The 23,388-nt window shown below is 47.6% G+C and overlaps 1 protein-coding gene across 1 annotated transcript in view; it reads left to right on the top strand.

The window, feature by feature from the left end:
* The window catches only part of LOC102384377 (fer-1-like protein 4), a 118,200-nt gene extending 96,980 nt beyond the window's left edge, over window positions 1–21,220 (top strand). The window contains exons 36-41 of the mRNA XM_025215733.1: window positions 469–554; window positions 2,398–2,496; window positions 3,242–3,483; window positions 4,634–4,917; window positions 9,734–9,834; window positions 20,324–21,220. Of these exons, the coding sequence (XP_025071518.1) occupies window positions 469–554; window positions 2,398–2,496; window positions 3,242–3,483; window positions 4,634–4,917; window positions 9,734–9,834; window positions 20,324–20,504 (993 nt within the window). The 3' untranslated portion in view covers window positions 20,505–21,220. The remainder of the gene's footprint in view (window positions 1–468; window positions 555–2,397; window positions 2,497–3,241; window positions 3,484–4,633; window positions 4,918–9,733; window positions 9,835–20,323) is intronic.
* Window positions 21,221–23,388: the final 2,168 nt, after the last annotated feature.

The raw sequence follows: 23,388 nt of genomic DNA, 5'->3' as shown, positions 1-23,388 counted from the left end.
ACTCTTTCCTTTCTCTAATTTTCACCCTACATATATACTTAGAAACAGTGATTACATCACCTCTCAATCCCAGTTTTGCTAAACTAAACCAGATGAGCGTCTTTAAATTTTCTTTCACAAGAAAAGGTCTTGATCTTAGTGGCCTTTCTTTGAACTTATTCCAGTTTAAGTTCAAGGAAAACCTACATTTTTGGCAAATAAATTATTTGCTAAAAATAAATCCCCAGCTCTAGTTAAAATGCAGGTTAGTTTCATGAAACTGAAATTATAAAGTATTAGCAATCCTCTAGCAGGTGGAAGTTTCCTGAATAGGACTCTGCTTTGAAGCTGGGCATTTGAGTTGGTGTCATCTGAAAAAGACATTTATTGGATTAACTCCATTGTTCATGGGAGTTAATACATAATGTACTTTATTAATATAGATTTTGGAGAATCCTTTGAAACAGCTCAGTTTTCTCCTTTCCTCAGGGTTCACTCCACATGTGGATTGACATGTTTCCAAATGATGTCCCAGCACCTCCCCCTGTCAACATCAAGCCACGATTGCCACTCAGGTAAAGACCCCAGTCTTCTGCCCCTTCTGCGGGCAGAGGGAGACCCTGGCACACATGACCCTTGAGTGTGCCAGGCTGCAGCCCCTCCATCTCCACCTCCAGAACCTCCTTCTGAGGTTCTGGTTGAATTTCATCTCCACCTTTTTGTTTTTGGTCACCCCAGTCCGGCCCCACCAAGTCCTGGGACCTCCTGGTCAACCTCTTCCTGGTCCTGGCCAAGTGGGCCCTGTGCTTGACCAGGAAGGAGGCTCTGGTCAGGAAGGTGCCCGGAGACTGCGGGGCTGCTTTCCTCTCACTTGTCCGTGCACATTTCTGGGCAGAGCACCAGTGGGTGGCGTCCACCAGCTCCTTGGATGCCTTTGAGGACCAGTGGGTGTGGCCCGGGGGGCTCTGCTTGGTGTCCCCCTCAGGTGCACTCATTTTCATGTTTTGACCCTTTGACCCTCACCTCATTCCTGTCCTGTTTTTTGCCTTTGTTGTCCCAAGTATTTTGTTGTAGCATTCCCCCATTAACCCCCATATAGTAGGGGCTACTAGTTAGCTAGGTGGGCCTTAGGGCCCATGGTATTTGAATGTTACAAATAGACAGGTAAAGACCTCAGGGGATGGGGCAGGAGATGGTGGTCAGAGGTGTCTACAGGTTCACTATTTATAACTGCAGCAGGAGGACAGTTTTGCAGGAAACTAGTTCGGTCAGCATCCACAGAGAAGTGTGAATTGAATGAAATGGGCAGGCTAACCAGCCACTGCTAGTCTTGCAGATTGCTAGCTGACCTACATATCTGCTTCACTTCTGTAATGGTAGGGGCACTGGGGTATGGTGGTGGTGGAAGTGGTGGGCGCATTGAGAGTATGCTGATCACTGTAGACCAGGAGGGAGGGGAGGGATGAATGGGACGTGGATGAGTGGAAAGGAAGGCTTACCTTCCTGGGCTGTTGCTGCTGCTGTAGCAACATCAGCTCTACTCTGGCAGCAGTAGCCCAATAGCCATGCTCCCTGGGAGCTGACCTTTGTGTCCCATTCACTTCTTCCCCACCAGTACTTACCATTTGGGCACATAGCTCTACCTGCTTTGGCAAAGACTCCACTGTGGGGGAAACACCATTCTTCTTACTCCTCTTCCCCCCCACCCTCCAGATATACTGCTTGGTGTGGCCTGACTCCTATGGCCAGGCAGGGGCAGTGCAGGGCTGCCCCTGCTGTGGCGTCTCCTGTCAGGCAGTTCTGGTGCTCCCTCATAGTTGGTGCCCAGGTTTCAGATCGCACTTGCTCCATCTAGTTATGCTACTGCCTGCATCCACATGGCTTAGTGTCAGAGGGTGCTGCTTCTGCTTTCTTTACATGGACATGGTTGAGGAGAATTGGCTTTTTTGTTCTGTGTGCACTCTGGGCCAAGAGCCAAAGTGCATGACATCAGTCAGGGCTGCATCCATGCATCTCTCACTCCACAGCTCAGATTAAGCTCCTCAAAAACTGGGACCCAACCTTGAATCCCAGAACCTAAGGTACTACAGTTGTTTATCTTTGCCCATTAACTAGTTTTGGGCAGGTTGTCAATACAGTGAGGATTTGATTTAGTTCAGACACTGATTTATGCTTCTGGAATATGCAGAATTGGGTCATGGTCTTGTAGGATACATTTTATGCATGGTGTCCTGGGCTCCTGCACCAGGCCCTGGCCTGCATCACAAGGGGAAAACACACTAAGACTCCCACTGTACTGAGCAGATTAAGTGTGGGTGCTGGTGCCATTCCACGGGAGTGGTTTTACTTAGTTCTTGCAAACTCTAAATGAGATTATGCTTTTCTAACCTGACCCTGGGCTTTTCCTTCTCCTCATAGTTATGAGCTACGTGTTATCATTTGGAATACAGATGATGTAGTTCTTGATGATGTCAATCCAATAACAGGAGAGACCTCCAGTGACATCTATGTGAAAAGGTAAGATGTTTCTCATCAGATGAGTCGTCTGTCCTAGTTAGTTTTCCCCCAGTCTCATTTCTGAGCAGCTCCCTACTGCCTCACCTTATCCAGTTTCTGTTCCTTTCTCCCAGGATGGACATTCCCTATATGGTGCATGTAGCTCACTGGCTGTAGTCCTCAAGAGGACTTTGTACTAGCATCCAGCCCAGTCTTGTGCTGCTGTGCTGCTGAGCATAGCAGTCCTTATACTGTGGGAATTTGGCCATGACATTGCCTCTTATGATATTATGCTGATTTCTGAATGGTTTGGACCAGGATTCTAAAGGGTGCAATTCTGCTGACATTTTATGTATCAGAAATTAACTGTGGGTCCAAATCTTACTATTCAAATGCCTAATTTTTTATTCCTAATTTGATTTTGGAATAGGATTTGCATTTATGAAAATTGCCAGATAGGGAGAAGCCCCTTTAGAATCCTGCACTGCCTATGGCTGTGGCCCATAATAGACTTTCCACGTTGATGTACTCCCAATTACCCGGTGAGTCGGTAGAGCATTTAGTTTGTTGAGTATAACCATAAGCCCCTTGGACCAAGGCTACTAAAAAGTAGTCTAATAATGTGGAACACTATTGGGTAATAACTAACTGGGCAGTGCTCCTACATGGCAAGGCTTTCTCCTTCCTGTATCCCTGCTACTTAGTGATGCTTGCACTTGGAGCTGCTTTAAAGCATTGGTCAGTGTTAACTGAGCTTCTTCTATAGCTGGATCAAAGGGCTGGACCACAACAAACAGGAAACAGATGTTCACTTTAACTCTCTGACTGGGGAAGGTAACTTCAACTGGAGGTTTGTCTTCCGCTTTGACTACCTCCCAACTGAGAAGGAGATCACCTACAAGAAAAAGGACTCCATCTTCTCCTTGGAGGAATCAGAGTTCAGGGAGCCAGCTGTCCTTGTCCTTCAGGTTTGGGACTATGACAGGATTTCAGCTAACGATTTTCTAGGTACAGTATCCTACTGAGATGACGGTATCCATGTGTCCAGGTTGTTCCCACTTCTCTGGAGCTTAAAAGAAGGTCTCTTTTAGGGCCTGTCTACACTAGAAGACTTGACTGGTAGAGCTGTACCAGCCATCAATTAGTAGAGGCTCACCTTGTACCACCCAAAGTTCCATAGCTTATCACATCAAGGATTAGGTTTAAGCAGTTCCAGTCAAATCTGGTCACTGAGTGTAATATGCTGTAATGGACAAAGCCCGTATAGCTGTTCAATTGCATCTGCACTCAGTTTTTTGCTAGCACAGCTCTGTCAGCCAGAGGCTGTTTTTTGATATCCACAATGAAGTTGACAAAACTTCGCAATGCAGATCAGGCCCAGTGGAGAGAGACTGAGGTGCAAAAAGCTCACTTGGCTGTGCTTGTATTTATAGGCTCCTTTGTCCCACTTAGAGTTGTTGCCCACAGACCCCCTGGACCTGGTTGGGCTTCAGGCTTCCTGTGTCATTTGAATTAAATCCCTTCCTTAAAACTAGCCATTGTTTTCTTCACTGCTCTCCCAACTTGTTAAGCATATTTATTCCATACTTAACAGAGGGTAAGTAAGCAGTTTCCTTTCAGGTTGTTACTGTGAATAGTGACAGTCATGGTCTCCTCAGCTCCTTCCTGCTGCCTTTGCTCTATCTGCTGCAGATGCTGAGCCCTCTGCTGCTCCTGAAACACTGCTGTATAAATAGGATACCCTGGGTTTGATTGCTAGGGGAAGCCTTCCAACAAAGGACAGGAGCCTGTAATACTGATGGTGTTCAAGTGCTAGCATGGCAGACATAACTTAGGGCCCAAGGGATGTGTACACTTGGTTGGGTTTTGGTGCCCTGTCTTGACACTGACGTGCTTTGTAGCCATGACCAAATCCTTTTTCCTTCCTGAGACTTAGCTTCTCTCTCTATAAATAAGGAAAATGGTGTTGAGGACCTTTTGCCAATTTGTTTTAAAACTCTGAGTAGAAACTACTCAGGGTTGTGCAGGAGCAGTACTATGACTGTCTGGACTGAGATGGGGGGTAAGCTAAGCAAGGGTCAAGGCTGGCCCCACATCCAAAATGAATTTCCATGAACAATAACCTTTGAGGCCCACTCTTCCTTTCCTGTATTTTCAGGGTCAATTGAGTTGAAATTGAATGATATGGTGCGGGCAGCCAAGACCTCGGAGCAATGCACTATTAAGATGGCCAAGGAAAAAGCCACTCCCCGCTTCTCCATCTTTCGAAATAAGCGGATGAGAGGCTGGTGGCCTTTTATTAAACTGAAAGATCAAGAGGATGAAGAGAGGGAGGAGAGAGAGGCCAAAGAGAAGAAGAAGAAGAAAAAAAAGTGGAACAAGTCGGTCAAGCCAGAAGACACTGAGTTTACAGACCCTAGTGGGAACAAGTACATTTTGACGGTAAGGAGGAGTGTTCCTGAACAGGAAAGTAACAGACCTTACAAAAGATCCACTCAGCCCATTTGCTAACAGACATTTCTGGTACTACCTCCTGTTGATGTCTGCATTGAGTCCCAGGGCCTTGTCTGTCTGGTTCCAGACAGGCTTATTTTGATGTTTCACCCAGATCTGCACCCTCTTCATCTCCCAGTCTGAACGCTGGATGGCTCTCAGAGGTAGAGCCAGGATGTACTGATCCAGGAGGCACATCCTTATCCACAATAGGAAGAAATCTACCAGGTGCATTTAGCAGGCAAAATGACTTGTGCTTCAAATAACTAATAAGAAAACCTATTACTCTAAACAATTCTCCCATTCCAGTATTTTAGCCAATTTTCTAAAAGAATATGGGCTTATTTCTGAGTGCAATCAAAGTATCTGACAGCCAGCACAACCCACCATATGGCACTGGATGACTTAGCTGTATTTTTTTATCTAGACGCTTGGGTTTCTCAAGGGCATAGCCAAAATATTTCCTGCCCTACAATGAGACTTAATTATGGTTCCTATAGCCCTTATGGGTCTCCCTTTCAAACAAATGGCAATAGCCTCCCTGTTCCACCTAATTAAGACGGTGGCATTTCTGTACCACAATGAGACATGCTCCTGAGAGTAAAGTCCTCCTGGTACATCCTCCACATATCTCTAGAATAGAGTGGTCTTATGGTTCTTGCCAATGTTCTGTGAATTCCACCTGGATCAGCAGGTCTTCTTAAAAGCTCATGTTTCTCAAGCAGTATCACCTCTGGACTCAGTGTTAAGAAGATATTAGCCTACTACACACCGTAGCAGGCTCCTCAGAGGCACTAAGGCAATCTATTGTCTCCTAGATTTCAGTTCCTGCCTGCCTGCTCAATCAACCACCCAAATAACCAAATAGTTTTCCTGCCATTCCTTTGATGTTGCTAATGATCCTATAGGGCTCTATGCAAGTCCTTATGGTCCTACAGGGCTCTATGCAGGGTGCTTCTCAGGCACCCCTGTGGCCTCCATGCCACCCTCCATAGCTACAACACAGTCCTCCAGTTCCAGCTTAAATTCAATACAAATACAAGCAACCATTTTCAACAAAAATCTCCCCCAACTCTGGGCATTTGAGAGGAAACTGAGGAGTGAAATGCGTGTACCACTCTTAATTATTCAGTGAGGAGAGGGAGGCAGAGCTAGAGCACCCTCCACAGGTACTACAGGCAAAATAATTCTTTGGTCAAAAACTCAGGGGTTGAGCAGACCTGCAGGTGAGAATGCATGTGTGTGTTTGTGTATGATCAATCTTGATTCATTACTGGTAAGAAATTTCATTTTTCCCCTCTCCTATTCCCCTGGCTCAGGCAGTCTCCTGCATGTACTGGCTCCAGAATCCTCTTCTGCTCTGGTCTGGAGAGAAGTTGGCCCTGGTTCCTCTGTGAGCCAAACATAGGAGAAGGAGTAGGGACAGTGTCCCTAGGCATATAAAGTACCCCACAACAGGCATGTATTCAACCAGCCACAGCAGTGAGATTTAGCCCCAAGGTTGGCAATCTCACCACCTGAAGGCAGAGAATTGACTCCTGGAGTTTAAATGGGCATGCAGCCTGTCAAGGGTTATAATATTTGGTAAAGGATGTGAAGCCAGGATCTGAAGTTTCACCATAATTCAATGAATATTTTGAATGTCCTGGAGTTTACTAAATAGATTCATTCTATTTGACCCTATAACATGGATGAATCCTCCAAAAGCCTTATCCAACAATGGGAAAGGGGCCAAAAGAGAGAGAGGGATCAAACATGTAAGTGGGAGAACATACTGGAAATATGGGAAAGCTACTGGGATCAAATGAGAGCACATTGAGCACAGACCCCAGGCAGCACCCACTGCTCAGCAGCTTTCTGGGGAGAGAGTGGGCATTACCTAGTGAAATTATGCAAGAATATGTGCTTGTTATAGTGCTTGGAATAAGGGTTCCTCAGTTGACTTTCCTGCTCTGAAACTGCTAGAAAAGGGGTTTTCAACCTTTTTTAAGCAGGGTACCCCTTCTGGTGGGAGCTGGGGGGTGCTGACAGCTGGCTGGGTAGGGAAGGGGGGATGCTGACAGATGGCCAGATGCAAAGCCAGCGGTGTGGGGAGTTCACACGAGGCCACCACCGCAATCTATACACTCCATGTTGCCACCAAGCTCTGCTTTCCTGTACCTGGGTATCTCCACTTTTCCACGCTGCCAGCTTCACATCCAGCTGGCCATCAGCACCACTTCCCCCCCCAGTGGTGGCATGGAGAGCTCGCACACAGTGGCTGCCCCTGCCACCGTCTATACTAGGGGTGGGCAAAATATGGCCTGCGTGGCCATTCTATGCGGCCCGTGGGCTCCCTAAAAATTTAGAAAATTAATATTTATCTGGGGAAAAGTGGCCAGGGGATAAGCGGAATGCAGGAGGGGGGAAAGCGCCCCCTCCCCCATCCTGTGATTGTTGCCCCGTGCTGCAGCTGCTCGCAGCCCGCCTGGGGCTGCCCAAGCCTGCTCCAGACAGCCCTGCACGGGCTGTGAGTGGCTGCAGTAGGGAATGCTGGCTGCAGGGGAGAGGCTGCTTCCCCGCTGCCCCCGCACTCAGCTTTTCCCCGGGCTCCTTCCCTGCTCCTTCCCGTCGCAGAGGAAAGCGGTCTTTCCCCCGCCCCGCTGCCAGTGCTCCCTGCTGCAACCACTCGCAGCCTGCACGGTGCTGTCTGGAGCAGGCACAGGTAGCCCAAGGCAGGCTGCGAGCGGCTACAGCGTGGGGCACTGGTTACGGGGCAGGCAAGGACCGTTTCCCCCACTTCTTTTCCCCCCCACCACCACACTCAGCACCAGCTTGTATCCTGGCCCCACTGCCAGCCTAGGCCCCATGCCGGCTCTGGGCTCGCCCGTTGGGGCTGCGTGTGATGACAGCAGCTGCGGCCCCCCTGCTTGCTGCACCAAGCAGTGTTTGCCATTGCCACCTGTGGGCTGCCCAGCGCACAATCTCCAGGAGGCCAGCAGCAGCCAACACTGCCTGGCGGCAAGTGGGGGGCTGCAGCTGCAGCCGCCACGCACAGCCCTGATGGGCAAGCCAGGAGCTGGCGCAGAGCCCAGGCTGACAGCGGGGCCAGGTTACAAGCTGGTGCTGAGCACGGGGAAAAGCAGCCCCTCGCTTGCCCTGTGGCCAGCGCCCTGTGCTGTAGCTGCTTGCAGCCTGTGTCTACTCCAGACAGCCCCATGTGAGCTGTGAGCGCCTGTAGAAGGGAGTGCCAGCCATGGGGTGGGTGAGGGTTCGCTTTTCCCCGCTCTCAGCACCAGCTTCTTCCCTGCCGGCGAGCACGGGGTCGGGGCTGCGCGCTACCCCCTGCCTGTACCATGGGGCTGGGGGGGCACTGGGAGTCAGCGGGAGCACAGGGTCCGCACCAGTATCCCGGGGCCAGTGCTGGCGGGGCCCAGAGCAGGGTGGCAGGAGCACAGGGTCCCAGCTGGCAGGGGCTCTATGGACCCGGGCCAGCTCCCCCGTCTCCTTGCTGGTGCAGCCCAGCCTGGCTCCACAGACCCCTGCCAGCCTGCGCCCTGCTTTGGGCCCCACCAGTGCTGGCCCTGGGACATTGGTCCCAAGCCATTGGGACATTGGTTCCAAGATGGTGATCAGGGGGCAGGGCACCTGTCAAGGGGTGGGGCTACCCATGCAGCCCTCGACAGTTTGCCAAAACTGGGTAAGCAGCCCTCTGCCCGAAATAATTGTCCACCCCTGATCTATACACTCAGCACCGCTGCCGCATGCCGGGAGGAAGAGGTGCTGACAGCCAGCCTCATTTGAAGCTGGTGGCACAGAGAAGCAGGGATATTTGGGTGCAGGAAAACAGCGCCCAGCAGCGGCATGGAGTGATAGGATGGCAGCGGTGGCCCCAGGCCACTGTCAGCAACACCCCCGCAACCCCTCCCCCGGCCAGCTGACTGAACATGAAGCTGCCAGCACGGAGAATAGGGGGTACTTAAGTGTGGAGAAGCAGCGTGCAGTGGCAAAGTGGAGTGATGGATGGTGGCGGCAGTTCCACCACCCGTGTCACCACTTCCCAAGCACCCCTGCTTCTCCGTGCTGCCACCACATACCCCCAGGGCCTTCCCAAGTACTTCCAGGGGTACGTGTACCCCCAGTTGACAAACCCTATGCTAGAAGGCTATCTTAGCTAATGCTAAAGTTCATGTGACCAGGGCCCAGGGACTTTGTAGGACCGTGGACTGGGAATGTGAAGATCAGCAGATGTAGGAAGCAATCTGGTCAGAAGTTCAGCAAGAGACTGGAAGAGACAGGCAGGGGGCTTCAACCTGACACACTGCAGACAGACCTGTGTGAAGGTCATCTCCTGTCTACAAAAAGAAAGGAATATCAGTTGCAGATGCCAGTAGTGTGCCAGAGCTCACAGCTCCATTGGAAGAGGCATTAGTGGGGGCCCCAGCTGACTTAAGAACGAGTGCTGAGCTGTGTTTGCAAACGTGGAAGGCCATGTTCTCTCCAAGCTGGCACTTGGCTAGTAGATTTTGATTGGGTATATTGGCTTCATAACTGTTCAAGAGGGAGTATCTTTTTTAGCTAGGGATGCAACTCAGTAGAAAAAATGGAGCCAGAGAAGTCTGTCTTCGGTGGTTGGTAATTGGAGATGGCAATAATTGCTCTGCGTACTTACAAGACATCTTGCAAAGTCCTGGTAGACTATGCAGTCTGCTGAGCTTGTCTATAAAACACCAGTGTGGGTTCTGAAGCAACGCAACATGTTTGCCTTAAATGTGTTTCTTTGCAGGGTAAGGTGGAAGCTGAGTTTCAGCTGCTGATGGTGGAGGAGGCTGATAAGAGCCCTGTTGGTTTGGGACGAAAAGAGCCTGAACCCCTGGAAAAGCCTAAGTGAGTATCACTAGATTTCAATCTAGAAAAGGCACTGGAATGGTTCAGCTGGTGTATGATGCCAATGCTGCTCTCACTATGGGTCTCACTATTCACAAGCACTTAGAGAAGGGTGCAGGTTTTGCATTACTGTGAAATCAAGGCTGCATACACACATTCAAATAATCTGCGACAATTCTCCCAGGCTTGTTCTCTTGGAAGAAAAACTTAACCAGTATCCCATGTAAAGACATTTACGTGCTGAGGCCCTGAAGAGTGGAGAGCTTGCAGTGCTGACACTGTGTAGCTAGGGGTAGGGGGCATGCCCAGTGCACACATCTCAGCATATTCTGCAGGCTCCCTTAGCATATTCTGCAACAGATGTCAGAAGTATGTAGGGCATCTCTGATTGGCTGAGTTAGACTGCCTATGGTCAACCTGTGTTTGCCTGCAACACAGTACAGAGATTGTGAAGGTGGCATGGAGCAGCAGAGTCCAGTGACACACTGTTTCCCTGGGGGGATGGGGGGGAGTGTGGTGGGGTGCTGGAGGACTATGATCTCTTTTGAGAGAAGCCATGGTATGTATAGACATTCACTGTCCCAAGAAAAACTCCTGGATGTGATTTAACCTAGTTGTTCCCGGGTTATTTTTCTTTTGAAGCAGTGTTTTTTACTCTGGAAGAAGCCAGGAAATCTGTACACTGATGGTTTTTCCTGGGAGGCAGCAACTCTCCCAAGAGAAATTGAATGTCTGTTTTGAGGCCCAAGATCAGAATCAAGAGATAATGAGCTGTTGGAGAACATGTGAGGCTGAGGCTCTGGTGTTATATTTAACTTCAGGAGACAAAGTGGGCCCAGGGGGTCAGAAATGGTAACCTGACCCTGTCTCTACAACAGTGAATAAGGTTTGAGGTTTCAAGTACTGACACTTAAGCCTGCTTAGTTCTGTACAAGCACCCTAGAATGTTCATGCCAAAATTGGCCATTTAGGCTGCTTTCAGATGTGAAAAAAAACAAAAAAGACACTTTACTTTAAACTCAGTGCACTCCTGTGCTGAGCCCAGCACATACGCAGAAGAGGCAGCATGTTAGTTGGGCCCAGCTCACCCAACATCTGTATAGATTGGGAGGTTTAGTGGGGCTTTTTTGGCACTTACAAAGGGAGTATCAAGAGCTATTCATAGCTTAAGAAACAAAACATAATTGAATCAGCTTTGGATAAAAGCACCAGAGAGCCCCTCTGAAGCACCCGATTTATACAGACACTTCAGAGCTGAGTTGAACTAGCGCTCTGCTTCTTCCAGTAAAGCATGGGGGTTTTTTTCATGTCTGTCAGCAGCCTTAATGATTAGATTGTGCAAGAGAAAAAGAAGTGGGGGAAAAAGCATTTTGAACCTGAAATCGAATGGTTATTCAAGAGAGATTTAATGAAAACTAATTAAATAAAAGTGGTTAAGGAGAGAATGGGCAGTTAGAGTCTCATTCTAGTCATTTTAGGGCAAGACGACCTAGCTGAATTGTCCATCTCATTGTGCTAGTGTTACCTTGCAGTGCGGACAGTCTCAAGATCAGCTGAAAAGGTGGAAGAGAGAGTGTTGGTGTGGTGTTCAAAATGCACAAAGAGAACAAAATTAGATTTTAAGAAAATAGGGTCCTGGTTGGTCTGGTGGTGGTAGTAAGGTGCCCTCAGTAGTTTGCTGGTCTCAATGTCCTAATGGTTGAAGTGCATCAACAAAAGACAAGGTCTCTGGAATGGGGCAATAGGAGAGATGTTTTTTTTTCCCCAGAGAATCTGTTCTATTATTTTGGTTCACAAAGTTTCTCTTAAGGTTTCAAAAAGGGAATATATGGGTGGAATAGCTCTTTCATAGTTTCATAGTTGGTAGGGTCGGAAGGGACCTGAGCAGATCATCAAGTCTGACCCCCTGCCATGGTAGGAAAAAGTACTGGGGTCAAACGACCCCAGCAAGGTGTACGTCTAACCTCCTCTTAAAGATCCCCAGGGTAGGAGCCAGCACCACTTCGCTTGGAAGTTGGTTCCAGATCCTAGCCGCCCTGAGAGTGAAGTAGCACCTCCTGATGTCTAGTCTGAATCTACCCTCTGCCAGCTTGTGACCATTATTTCTAGTCACTCCTGGTAGTGCTCAGGGGAACAGGGACTCCCCCAATGCCTGCTGGTCCCCTCTGACTAGTTGGTAACAGGCCACTAGATCCCCCCATAACCTTCTCTTGTGGAGGCTGAACAGGCTCAGGTCCCTTAGCCTCTCCTCGTAGGGCCTGCCCTGCTGCCCCCTGATCATGCGGGTGGCCCTCCTCTAGACCCTCTCAATGCTGTCCATATCTCTCCTGAAGTGCGGCGCCCAGAACTGGACGCAGTACTCCAACTGCGGCCTTACCAGTGCCGCATAGAAGGAGAGGATCCCCTTCTTGGACCTGCTCAAGATACATCTGTGGATGCATGACAAGGTGTGGCTGGCCTTCCTGACCGCATCCCCACACTGTTGGCCCATGTTCATTTTGGCATCAATAATGATTCCAAGATCCTTTTCTGCCTCTGCACTGACAAGAAGGGAGTTCCCCAGCCTGTAGGTATGCTGCGGTTCTTCCTTCCCAGGTGCAGCACCTTGCACTTGACAATGTTGAAAACCATCCTGTTCCTCATCTGCCCACCCCTGTCTAGGTCCAATTGCAGCCTATTCCTCCCTTCTAGCGTGCCCACATCCCCCTACATCTTAGTGTCATCAGCAAATTTTAACAGGGTGCTTTTTACCCCCTCGTCCAAGTCACTGATGAAGATGTTGCCGGTCCGAGGACCGAGCCCTGGGGGACCCCACTGCCACCTCCCTCCACGTCAAAAATGACCCATCCACCATCAGTCTCTGGGTGCGGCCTTCCAGCCAGTTAGCAACCCATTTGACTGTGTCAGTGTTGATGCCACAGTCCCCAAGTTTTTTGATGAGAATGGGGTAAGAGACAGTGTCGAAGGCCTTTCCATAGTTCCTGGCATGGGAGAGATGTTATGTGGCTGTTTTGGGGGGCAAGGGGATATGAACACAAGAGCAACCAGTGGAACCCAACACATGGGGAAAAGAGTATTAACAGGAGAGGAGTATCCTTCCCACTGGAGAGTGGATAAGACAGTGGTAGAGGCTTCCTCATAGAGCAGAAGCATGATTAGAAAAAGTAACCATTGACCTCCAAATAAAAGACAATAGGAGATGTACCAGGCCTCCTTGCGACTCAAAGAGAGTCAATAGAGAGACCTGCATTGCCAGATCACCCGTGCAATAAGCTCCAGAATTTACAAAAATACAAAAAAGAAAATAAACCAAAAAGACACATTACATTGATATAATTTTACCTAGTAGTTTGCCCAATAAATTCTCCTTTAAATGCAATCCTATTATTGTTCCTACTGGTCATATAAAAGGGTCACTACATCATGCTTTATCCTTTTAATATTACAATGTTCACTCCTTAATAAGAGAGGCTATTTCCCATGGGTGTGAGAACAGAACATTTATTCATATATCACTGAGGATGGATTTTTTTTTTTTTTTAAGCACAGTACTTCTTACATGGACCTTAGTATCAGTTCATAATGGATACTAATATTTCTTCTTACCCATAATATTCAACACCATTTTTATATAGGGAACAATAAAAACTGTACAGTGTTATTAGAAAATGCACTGGGACATTTTATAGCAAATTGCAATTGTTATTCAGAAATAATATTTTTATAGAAAAATTGGATCTAGAAGACAGTGGGCTGCTTTGTAGAACTCTCATAGTAAATCAAAGGATTTGCACTTGTGTAAACCCTTTATCAACACAGGGCTTCCATATTTTTTCCTGACTTTTTTCCTATGAGTTTTTAGATGCAATCATTGTTAGCGGAGAAAGTGATAGTGATGCTTCACACACAGTTAACCTTGTAGGTATGATTAGAATGAACTCTGCTTCCACCCTGACCTCTATCCTGTGGAAGGTCTTAGAAAAGATAATCAAAGAGGCCATTCTTAACAGACTGGCCAATGGCAACATCTTGAGGGATAGCCATCCTGGGTTTGTTGTAGGTAGGTCTTGCTTGACCAATCTTATTTCCTTTTATGACCAGGTGACCTATCACCTGGACAAGGGAGAAGAGATTGATGTTATATATCTTGACTTTAAAAAAGCCTTTGATCTGATATCCCATGATCACATCTTAGCAAAACTGGCCAACTGCGGCCTTGGCTTCATCACGATCTGCTGGCTGGGGAATTGGCTCCGTGGTTGGACCCAGAGGGTGGTGGTTGATGGAAGTCAATCGTTGTGGTGCCCTATGACCAGTGGGGTCCCTCAAGGCTCTGTCCTTGGGCCAACACTATTCAACATCTTCTTTAATGATGTGGACATTGGTATCAGAAGCGGACTGGCCAAGTTTGGCCAATGACACCAAACTCTGAGGTAAAGCGCCCACACCTAAGGACATGAGGACAATTCAGGATGACCTTGACAGCCTCAGAAAATGGGTGGATGAGAACCTGATGGTGCTTAACATTGAAAAATGCAAGGTTCTCCACCTTGGGAAGAAAAACCCGCAGCATGCTTATAGGCTCAGCAGTGAAATGCTAGCTAGCACTACGAACAAAAAGGACTTGTGGGTCATGGCTGAACACAAGATGAACATGAGCCCTCAATGTGATGCTGCAGCTAGTAAAGCAAGCAAAATGCTGGCTTGCATCCATAGATGCTTCTCAAGCAAATCCCAGGACATCATTCTCCCATGTACTTGGCCTTGGTGAGGCCACAGCTGGAGTACTGCATCCAGTTTTGAGCTCCACGATTCAAAAAGGATGTGGAGAAGCTTGAGAAAGTCCAGAGGAGAGCCATGTGCATGATCAGAGGTCAGGAAAATGTTATGATGAGAGGCTGAGAGCTATGGGACTCTTTAGCCTGGAAAAGCACAGGCTCATGGGTGACCTGGTGTCCACCTATAAGTTTATCAGGAGTGCTCACCAGGATCTGGGGTAACATCTGTTCACCAGAGCACCCCAAGGGATGACAAGATCAAATGGTCACAAACTCCAACGCGACCAATTCAGGTTGGACATAAGGAAGAATTTCTTTACTGTCTGAGCCCCCAAGGTCTGGAATAGACTGCCACCGGAGGTGGTTCAAGCACCTACTTTGAACACCTTCAAGAGAAATTTGGATGTCTATCTTACTGGGATCCTATGACCCCTGCTGACTTCCTGACCCTGGGGCAGGGGGCTGGACTTGATGATTCTTCAGGGTCCCTTCCAGCCCTAATGTCTATGAAATCTATGAAAATGACCTTCCTTAGGATATGCTCTAGTAACTTTCTAGGTATTGAGGTGAGGCTAACCAGTCTGTAGTTCCCTGGGTCATCCTTCTTTACTTTTTTAAAGAGGGGCACTATATTGGCCCTTTTCCTGTCCTCTGGTACCTGGCCCATCTCCCATGACTTCACAAAGATCATTTTAAGGGTTCTGAGATCTCCTTTGACAGTTCCTTTAGGACCCTGGGATGAAGTTCATCTGGTCCTGCTGACTTTAATTAATTCAGACCTAACAAAAGCCCTTGGACCATCTGTTTTATTATCTCCTCTCTCAGCTTGTCCCCTTCCTTATCTAGATAATCCTTATTAGGTGTCTTACTTCATCTTAATGTTTTTGTGAAGACTGAGGCAAAGTAGCTATTAAGTAGTTCAGCCTTCTGTCTGTCTTCAATTAGTAATTCCCCCTGCTTATAAACAGAGGACCCACAGCCTCCTTGGTCCTTCTTTTCTGGCCAACATAGTCACAAGACTTCTTACTGTCCTTCACTTTTCCACATGAAGCTCATTCTTTATCTTTGCCTTCCTGGTTTTGTCCCTCCACGTTCTTGCTATTTCCTGGTATGCATCCTTGGTGACCTGCACGTTCTTCCATTGTCTGCATGCTTTCTTCTTGCATTTGAGGAATTTTAGAAGCTCCTTGTGAAGCCACATTGGTTTCTTGCCATTCTTTTTATGCTTTCATCATGTTGGGACAGTTTCTTCCACTACTGTGCCCCTTAGAAGTGCCTAGTCCACCTGGGCACCTTTATCCTTCATTTATCCTCCCATGACACAATGGCTTTTAGCTCCTTGAGTCAGATTAAATCCACCTTTTTTGAAATCTAGCATTCTAATTTTGCTGACTTTATTCTTTCCCTGTCTCAGGATCTGGAATTCTAGCATATCATGATCACTCCCTCCCAAGTTACCCACACCTGCATATCCTCTACCAATTCTTTCCTGTTGGTTAAGACAAAATCCAAGACAGATGATACTCTAGTTGCATCCTCCACTTTCTGGAAGAGAAAGTTGTCCTCTCCACAAGTTAGAAATCAGCTTGACATTTTATGTTTGGCTGCATTGCTCTTCTAGCAGATGTCTGGAAAATTGAAGTCTCTCAATCAGTACTATCCCATAGCTTTTGGATAGATTTGGCACCTGTTTGAAGAGTGCCTCATGTACTTTCTCCTCCTGATTAGGCAATCTAGACTAAATCCTTACCTGTGACAGGGAAAAAGTTATGCCCTGTCCCAAAGGATGAGTAAGTGGGAGTGCTATAAATGAAAAGTGTCCCACTATGGGGGTTGAAAGTCTTAATCAGCCTAAGTGCAGCTTTAATGGGAACATCTGAGACCTTGGGAGGAGGAGGGGATGGAAGAGAAGCATCCTGATAGGCTTCCAGCACTGAACTACAAGATAAAGCACAGGAGCCAGGTGAGAGCTTTCCCTGAGAGAGGGGAGAGAGGCAGGAACAAATGCTCATGTAGCTGTGCAGAGGTGCAGCAATCACCCCACCTATTGGGTGTTCTATAAGGACAACAGAAGTGCTGCAGTATTGAAGCTTACCTGAGTGAGGGCCAGCATGAGTTTTTCATACTGAAAGGTTCCCGAAGACATCACCCAGTGAGTGATGGGAACCTATCAGCTGACTGATGGTTCCAGCCCCCAGGGCACTTCAGAATCAAGGGCTGTGATGCACCTCCACAGCTAGGAGCAGAAAACATTTTGTACTCTAGGCCTCCAAGGTACAGCAGAGATTTTGAGTCTACTATGCCCCAGAACCTGGGAACAAGAGCTGATTGATGTCTCCCCAAGGCTGGGAGCGCTAGAGTCAAGAGCTCTGCTGTTGCCTAGAGGATGAGAATGGCAGTCAGCTGGGGGTGCATTGGTTCCCTTGACTCAGATATACCCCCAAGGCTGGAAGCAGGGATCAGCTGATGGGCTTTCTAAAATCCAGTTCAGGGGAATTCCAGAGTATGATCCTGGAGTCTCCCTGTACCAGTAATATGGCATGATGGGGATCTTATCCCTGAACCCTCAATCATGACTCCTGCCATGAATGTACAGCAAGGCAGAAAGAGTGATTGTTGGGATTATGCATCAGCTCCCATAGCATGTTTAACTGAATGTCTTCCAGGGTCTATAGGAATTTCATGGAGATTTCAATACCATTTTGCTATGTACTGTGGGGTGTGTCCACACATGCATTTAAGCACGCTTACATTTAATGCACATTAGTTTACTGTGCATCAAGCAGGTTTAGGCAGGTATCCACATGTGCAGGCCTTAAAATGCTTTAACACTGTGTGTGTGGACTGACTTGGGACTAAAGTTAGTTAATTTGCTTTAATGCATCTACACATTTGTTAATGTGTTTTAACTAGTTTTAACTAGCACCTGCAGGTATCAAATTTAGGTGCAAATAGCCCTATTTGCTATTTTTAAAGTACATTAAGGGTGCATATGTGTAGATGTGTGACTTAATGCATCTTACATTTTGGCTAATGCACCTTAAAGCATCTTGTGTAGAAGCACCCACTGTGTAAATGTGTAGAAGAGAAGAGATTTTGGCTCAGATCACCTGCAAGTACCATAAATTAAAGAGCCAATGCGTGGAAGCGGAAATAGAGGAGCAGACATTTGAGGACCTTTCCTGAAGTCAAAAAGAAAGCCAGAAGTAGACATTGACTCCTAGTTGAGTAGAGCCTGCTATCTCCAGAAATCAGTCATTATAGTCCCCTGATATTTTTTTTATTGTCTTCCAGGTCACTGTGGTTAAGGATCAAGTAATAAACACACCCATATGTTTGAAATATCAAGACCTAAAGAGGGTACCTCCTTGTCAAATAATTTTTGATCTGTGGATATGTTTACTATAATAAATTTGCCTATGCACTTTAATGCATATGTAACTGAAAGTAAAGGGAAATTTAAATTAAAAGGGGAAATTTAGCAGAAGGAAAAGTTCCTTAACAGCAAGATGTATCAGGTTATTTCATAGTTTCTGATGAGAAAATGAATGACATGAAAATGATCAAAATTTTCAGACTGCATTTGGACTAATTTTTAATATCTTAAGTGTTATGAAAAATCCGAAATTGGAAAAAGGACATTTAAAATGTTTATAACTGCTGGCCAAAATTAAAATAATAAAATAAAATAACACAAAGCTTTTGTATAAAGTTTCTACCCATTTTCATAGATTCATAGATTCATAGATTGTAGAGTAGGAAGGGACCACAATGGATCATCGTGTCCGACCCCCTCTTCCTGGCAGGAAAGAGGACTGAGGTCAGATGACCCCAGCCAGGTGACTATCTAGCCTCCTCTTGAAGACCTCCAAGCTAGGTGATAGCACCACCTCTCTTGGAAGCCCATTCCAGATCCTGGCCACCCTTACTGTGAAAAATGTCTTCCTAATATCTAACTTAAATTCACTCTCAACTAGTTTACACCAGTTATTCCTAGTCACTCCCTGGGGCGCCTTAGTAAATGGCGCTTCTCCTATTCCCCATTGACCTCCCCTAATAAATTTATAGGCGGCCACAAGATCTTCCCTCAGCCATCTCTTGTGAAGGCTGAAGAGATTCAGCTCTCTCAACCTCCCTCCGTAGGGTTTATCACGAAGGCCCTCCTCTGGACCCTCTCGAGATTCCCCGCGTCCCTCTTGAAGTGTGGTGCCCAAAACTGGGCACAGTACTCCAACTGTGACCTGACCAGTGCTGCATAGAGGGGGAGCATCACCTCCTTTGATCTATTAGTCATGCACCTGCTAATGCATAACAAGGTGCGATTGGCCTTGTTGATGGCTTTGTTACACTGGGCTCCAAGATCCCTCTCTGTCTCCGAGCTGCTATAGGTGTGCTGGGGGTTCCTCCTTCCCAGGTGGAGTACCTTACATTTATCTTTATTAAATCACATCCTATTTCTCTCTGCGCATTGATCCAACCTGTGCAGGTCAGCTTGAATCTGCTCCCTGCCCTCCGGTGTACTAACTTTGCTCCATAACTTGGTATCATCAGTGAACTTGGAGAGGCTGTTCTCCACGCCCTCGTCCAAATCCCTGATGAAGATATTAAATAATATCGGTCCGAGGACTGAACCCTGCGGAACCCCGCTGCCCACCTCCCTCCAGGCTGAGAAGGAAACATCCACCACCACTGCACCACTCTGTGGGTGCAGTCCCTAGCCAGTTGGCTACCCACCTGACCATGTAGGTGTCCACTCCACAGTCTGCTAGCTTCCCAATGAGGATAGGGTGCGAAACCGTGTCGAAGGCCTTCCTAAAGTCCAAGAAGATGACATCAGCCTTGGCTCCCGCGTCCAGGCAGTGTGTGACCTGGTCATACAAGGCTACAAGGTTTGTCAGGCAGGATCTACCTGTGACAAACCTGTGCCGGTTTCCCCTCAGCATCGTTTCCCCTGCTGGGCCTGCACAAATGTGTTCTTTGATTATTTTCTCTAGCATTTTCCCAGGAACAGAAGTAAGACTGACTGGTCTAAAGTTACCTGGCTCAGCCCTTCTCTTATAGGTGGGGGCACAATAGAGAGGACTTGTAGGGTCCAGTTATTAAAACAGAGGGCATAATCTCTGGAATGGAACTGTCCCAGGTGAAGTTGTGAGTGAAGTTACCAGGATGTAACTACTCTGATATATTTACCGAGACAGTTATGCCATTATAAATCTAATAGGAAGTTGTAATAGCACCCAAGCTAGGGTTTCTACTGATTTCAATAAAATCTAGTTCAAACTATGCAGATTTAAGATGGAGAGCAGATCAGGCCATAGTTAGCTGTCTTAGTGGCTCAGCTGTTTGAAGGAGTCATGAACTACAGTATGTCCTGCCAGATTTTTCACTTGTCCTGTAGCTATGTGCAATCAAAAGGAGGAAGGTGAAAATTCCCTACCCTTTCCCCAGTGAAGGATATGTTTGCTTAGGAGACAGCTGCTACAAAAGGTGGGGTCCTTTTCTGAAGGAGGGCAGGGGGACACAGGCACTTACTACATATTGACAATTATGGGGTTTTGGCTAATCTGAACGGACTAGGCACCTAGCTATTTTCAAATGACGAGAAGCAGCAGCTGCTATATACTATAGATTTCTGGGGCTATCAGGTGTACAGGGATGAAGATGTTGTTGCCTCTGCATTTGTCCTGAGTTCCTTTTTCTTTCTATTTCAGCCGCCCAAAAACATCTTTCAATTGGTTTGTGAATCCCATGAAGACCTTTGTCTTTTTCATCTGGAAGCGGTACAAGAAGTACATCATTGCTTTATTTATTATTGCCATTCTGACCATCTTCCTGGTCCTTTTAATCTATACCATGCCTGGATATATTAGTGAGAAGATCATCAATGGCTAAGTGATTTCAGAGAGTGGACTCTATAGGGGGAGATAGCAGTTGCTCTAGAAATCAACTCTGTACAAAAGCGAGTCTACAAATGTCTGGTGGAGCTTAGGGTTGCATCTGGATGGAGAGGAATGGAGAAGGAACCAATTTAGACCACTCATATTTAACAGCTGTGATGTAGCGTAAACATAGCACTCTTCAGAGGAGAGTTATCGTTATTTCAATAAATACCTTATTCTACTTTTCTGAGAGGGAACTTTTGTAGCTGGGGCTCTGGTTCTTGGGATCCTTGTAGCCAAAATCATCCTCTGCCTTGCTTGATCTCTGTGAAGGAGCCTCTCTGCTAGCAAGGGCAGTAGAGGTATTGATCTCCAGGGATCCAGGTTTTCTGTTTGCTGTGGAAAAATGTGGATTTTCTCCTTTAAAGGAGAAAAGCACGGGAAACCGTGGGTTTCCCTTTGCAGGCTGATAGAGTTCTATGCACATGGCCAGCAATACAGCCAGGCAACATGGTGGAGAGCAGCTCCCCCAGCTGCCTGCAGGTAAGTCTGTGTGGGAGGGGAGCATACATGATGCTTGGGGTGTGGGTGAGGCAGATTGAGGAGGCGGTGACTTGTGCCAGGCCCACACAGTGAGGGAGGGAGTGGGGTAGAGTTGGTGGCTGGGGCTGGGACTGGAGGTGCTGCCCGGTTGGGGTGGTGCACAGTGCCCGGCGCCAGGGTGGGAATGCATGGTGGGGGGGGGTGGGGGGGGGGGGGGGGGGGTGCTGCTGTGCACACTCCTGGGAAGGGGTTGGTTCCCAGAGGTGATGCATCATGGGAAATGGGATGGGGTATGTGCCCCCCTGCCCTCCAAGATCTGTGCATCCATAGCAGGGCATGGGGCTGCAGCCTTGCTGGACCAGCACTGGACTGAGGCAGGAACCACCTCAGTGGCCCAGCAGGCAGGATCTGGCACAGGAGGGTGGAGAGGGCTGACAAGACTCATTGCTGTTGTGGCCACCACCAGGACCCCTGTGTCAGCCACACTGTCACGGAGACACAGAATTGTCAGGGGATTTGCCCATGATCAGAGTGTTAGTGGCAGAGTTAGAACTTGGGTCAGAAACAGAAGCTCCTCAAAGCAGTAACAGCACCAGTGCCGAGCCCGAGCCATGAGCTTCTTGGAGGTTGGGTAGAGTAGAAGGGGCAGCAAATTTTAAGGCTTTGCTTCAGCATAAGCTTGGTGGGACTAGATGTGCCTTTCAGTTGCAGGAACCGAACTATAAGCTCCCATTTGCCTATGGGGCTTGCTCTGGTTAGCTCTTTTGTGCTAGCTGCTTTGAATGCCTGCAACCAAGCCATTGTGGAATGGTCTCTTACCAAACTTCAGATGTAGGTTGTTAGACCAGTGACAGAGAGGCCTTCTTTTTGCCCTGACTTTACTTCCCATTCAGACCCAAAGGAAAAGCCTTCATCCCAAACTGTTACAGAAAGCAGCAAACCAATGAGAGATCACCATTAAAACTTCTTGCATTTGGCACAGCTGCTCTCAAGTTCCTTACATCACTCCTGAACAGGGTAGAAAGTAAAAAGCTTATTCTCTCATTCTAGCTCTTAGACTTCATACTCACCTATACTTACAGCTGGGTATGGATGCACATATTTGGAGTCCTTTCAAGAGGAACTCAGAAGGGCAGCAGCTATTACATTCTAATTGTTACATGCAGACATTGGGAATGATACAAATGTAACAAAATCAGTGTTTGAAATTGTAGCACTATGTTACATTTGAATAATTTCCAGCTTGTCCACAGGTAACACAGACTATAACTGAATATAATTAGAATATAACCCTAACCCTTGCCACAAAAGGAGTATGCTAATGAACCTTGCTGATAGATCTCTAATACAGAGGAGGACCAGAATCTACAAGAAGAACTGGAGGATGCTATTGATTTATGTAACAGAAACTTGGTAAAATTGGTAGTGCAAAGTTATGCATTTATGGCTAAATCTAAAAAAAAGGAGCCAAGTGCCATATTTAATTGAATCTGATGATTTCCACACACCCCCCCATTTAGCATGGGGGGGGCGGGGGGGGGCTCATCTTAGATTTGAGTATGAGCCAGGCAAGCAGCTCCTGTAGCTCAGGATGGGGCCAAGGTAGCTCATGTGGCAGGTGGAGAGTGGGGAGAATGCAGGGGAAATGTGGGGAAAGGGGCCATGCAGTATAGGGGGAGCACAGGGGAAGAGGTGTGTGGTATAGAGAGGAACACAGGAAAGTGGTGGGAGAAAGGGTACATCCTTCAATACTGCAAAGGGATACTTCCTTCAGTATTCTGCAAACCTTCTGAACTTCATTACATTCCATTTCAGAGCCACTACCAAAAAAGTGGGGAAAAGGGCACAGGGGAAGGGGACTGCAGAGCAAGGGGCGTGCAGGGAAGGGGATAGGCAGTGCAGGAGAGAGCATGGGGGAAAAGGTGCATGGTTCTGGCAGAGCATGGGGAAGGTGTGCAGTGCAGGGGAAGCATGATGAAAAGGGTGTTGGAAAGGGATGTGTAGAGCATGGAGAAAGGGCTGCATGGAGTGTGAGGAAAGTACACAGGGAAAAGGAAGCATAGGAAAGGGGCATACAGGGAAAGGGGGGTGGGGGAAGTGTGTGCATGGAGTGGTGGGGGGAGCAGCTTCAGTTCACCCTGATCCCAAGTGGGGCTTGAGGCTGGAGCCAGAGCTGCCGCTACTGCCTGGGCTGGCTGGGTGCTCCATGTCTGCATTAGAGAGAGTGCCAGGCCAGCTGCAAAGGTAAGAGCAAGGCAGACAAGTCTTGTGGGGTGGGAAGGAAGCAAAGAGGCAGGCGCAGGGGGGGCAAGTGGGAGGGGGGCGACAAGGGGCATGGGCTAGGTTGAATGGAC

This window comes from Alligator sinensis, unplaced genomic scaffold, assembly GCF_000455745.1.
Source record: "Alligator sinensis unplaced genomic scaffold, ASM45574v1 scaffold705_1, whole genome shotgun sequence".
Taxonomy (NCBI): domain Eukaryota; kingdom Metazoa; phylum Chordata; order Crocodylia; family Alligatoridae; genus Alligator; species Alligator sinensis.
This window is presented reverse-complemented; position numbering and strand designations above follow the sequence as displayed.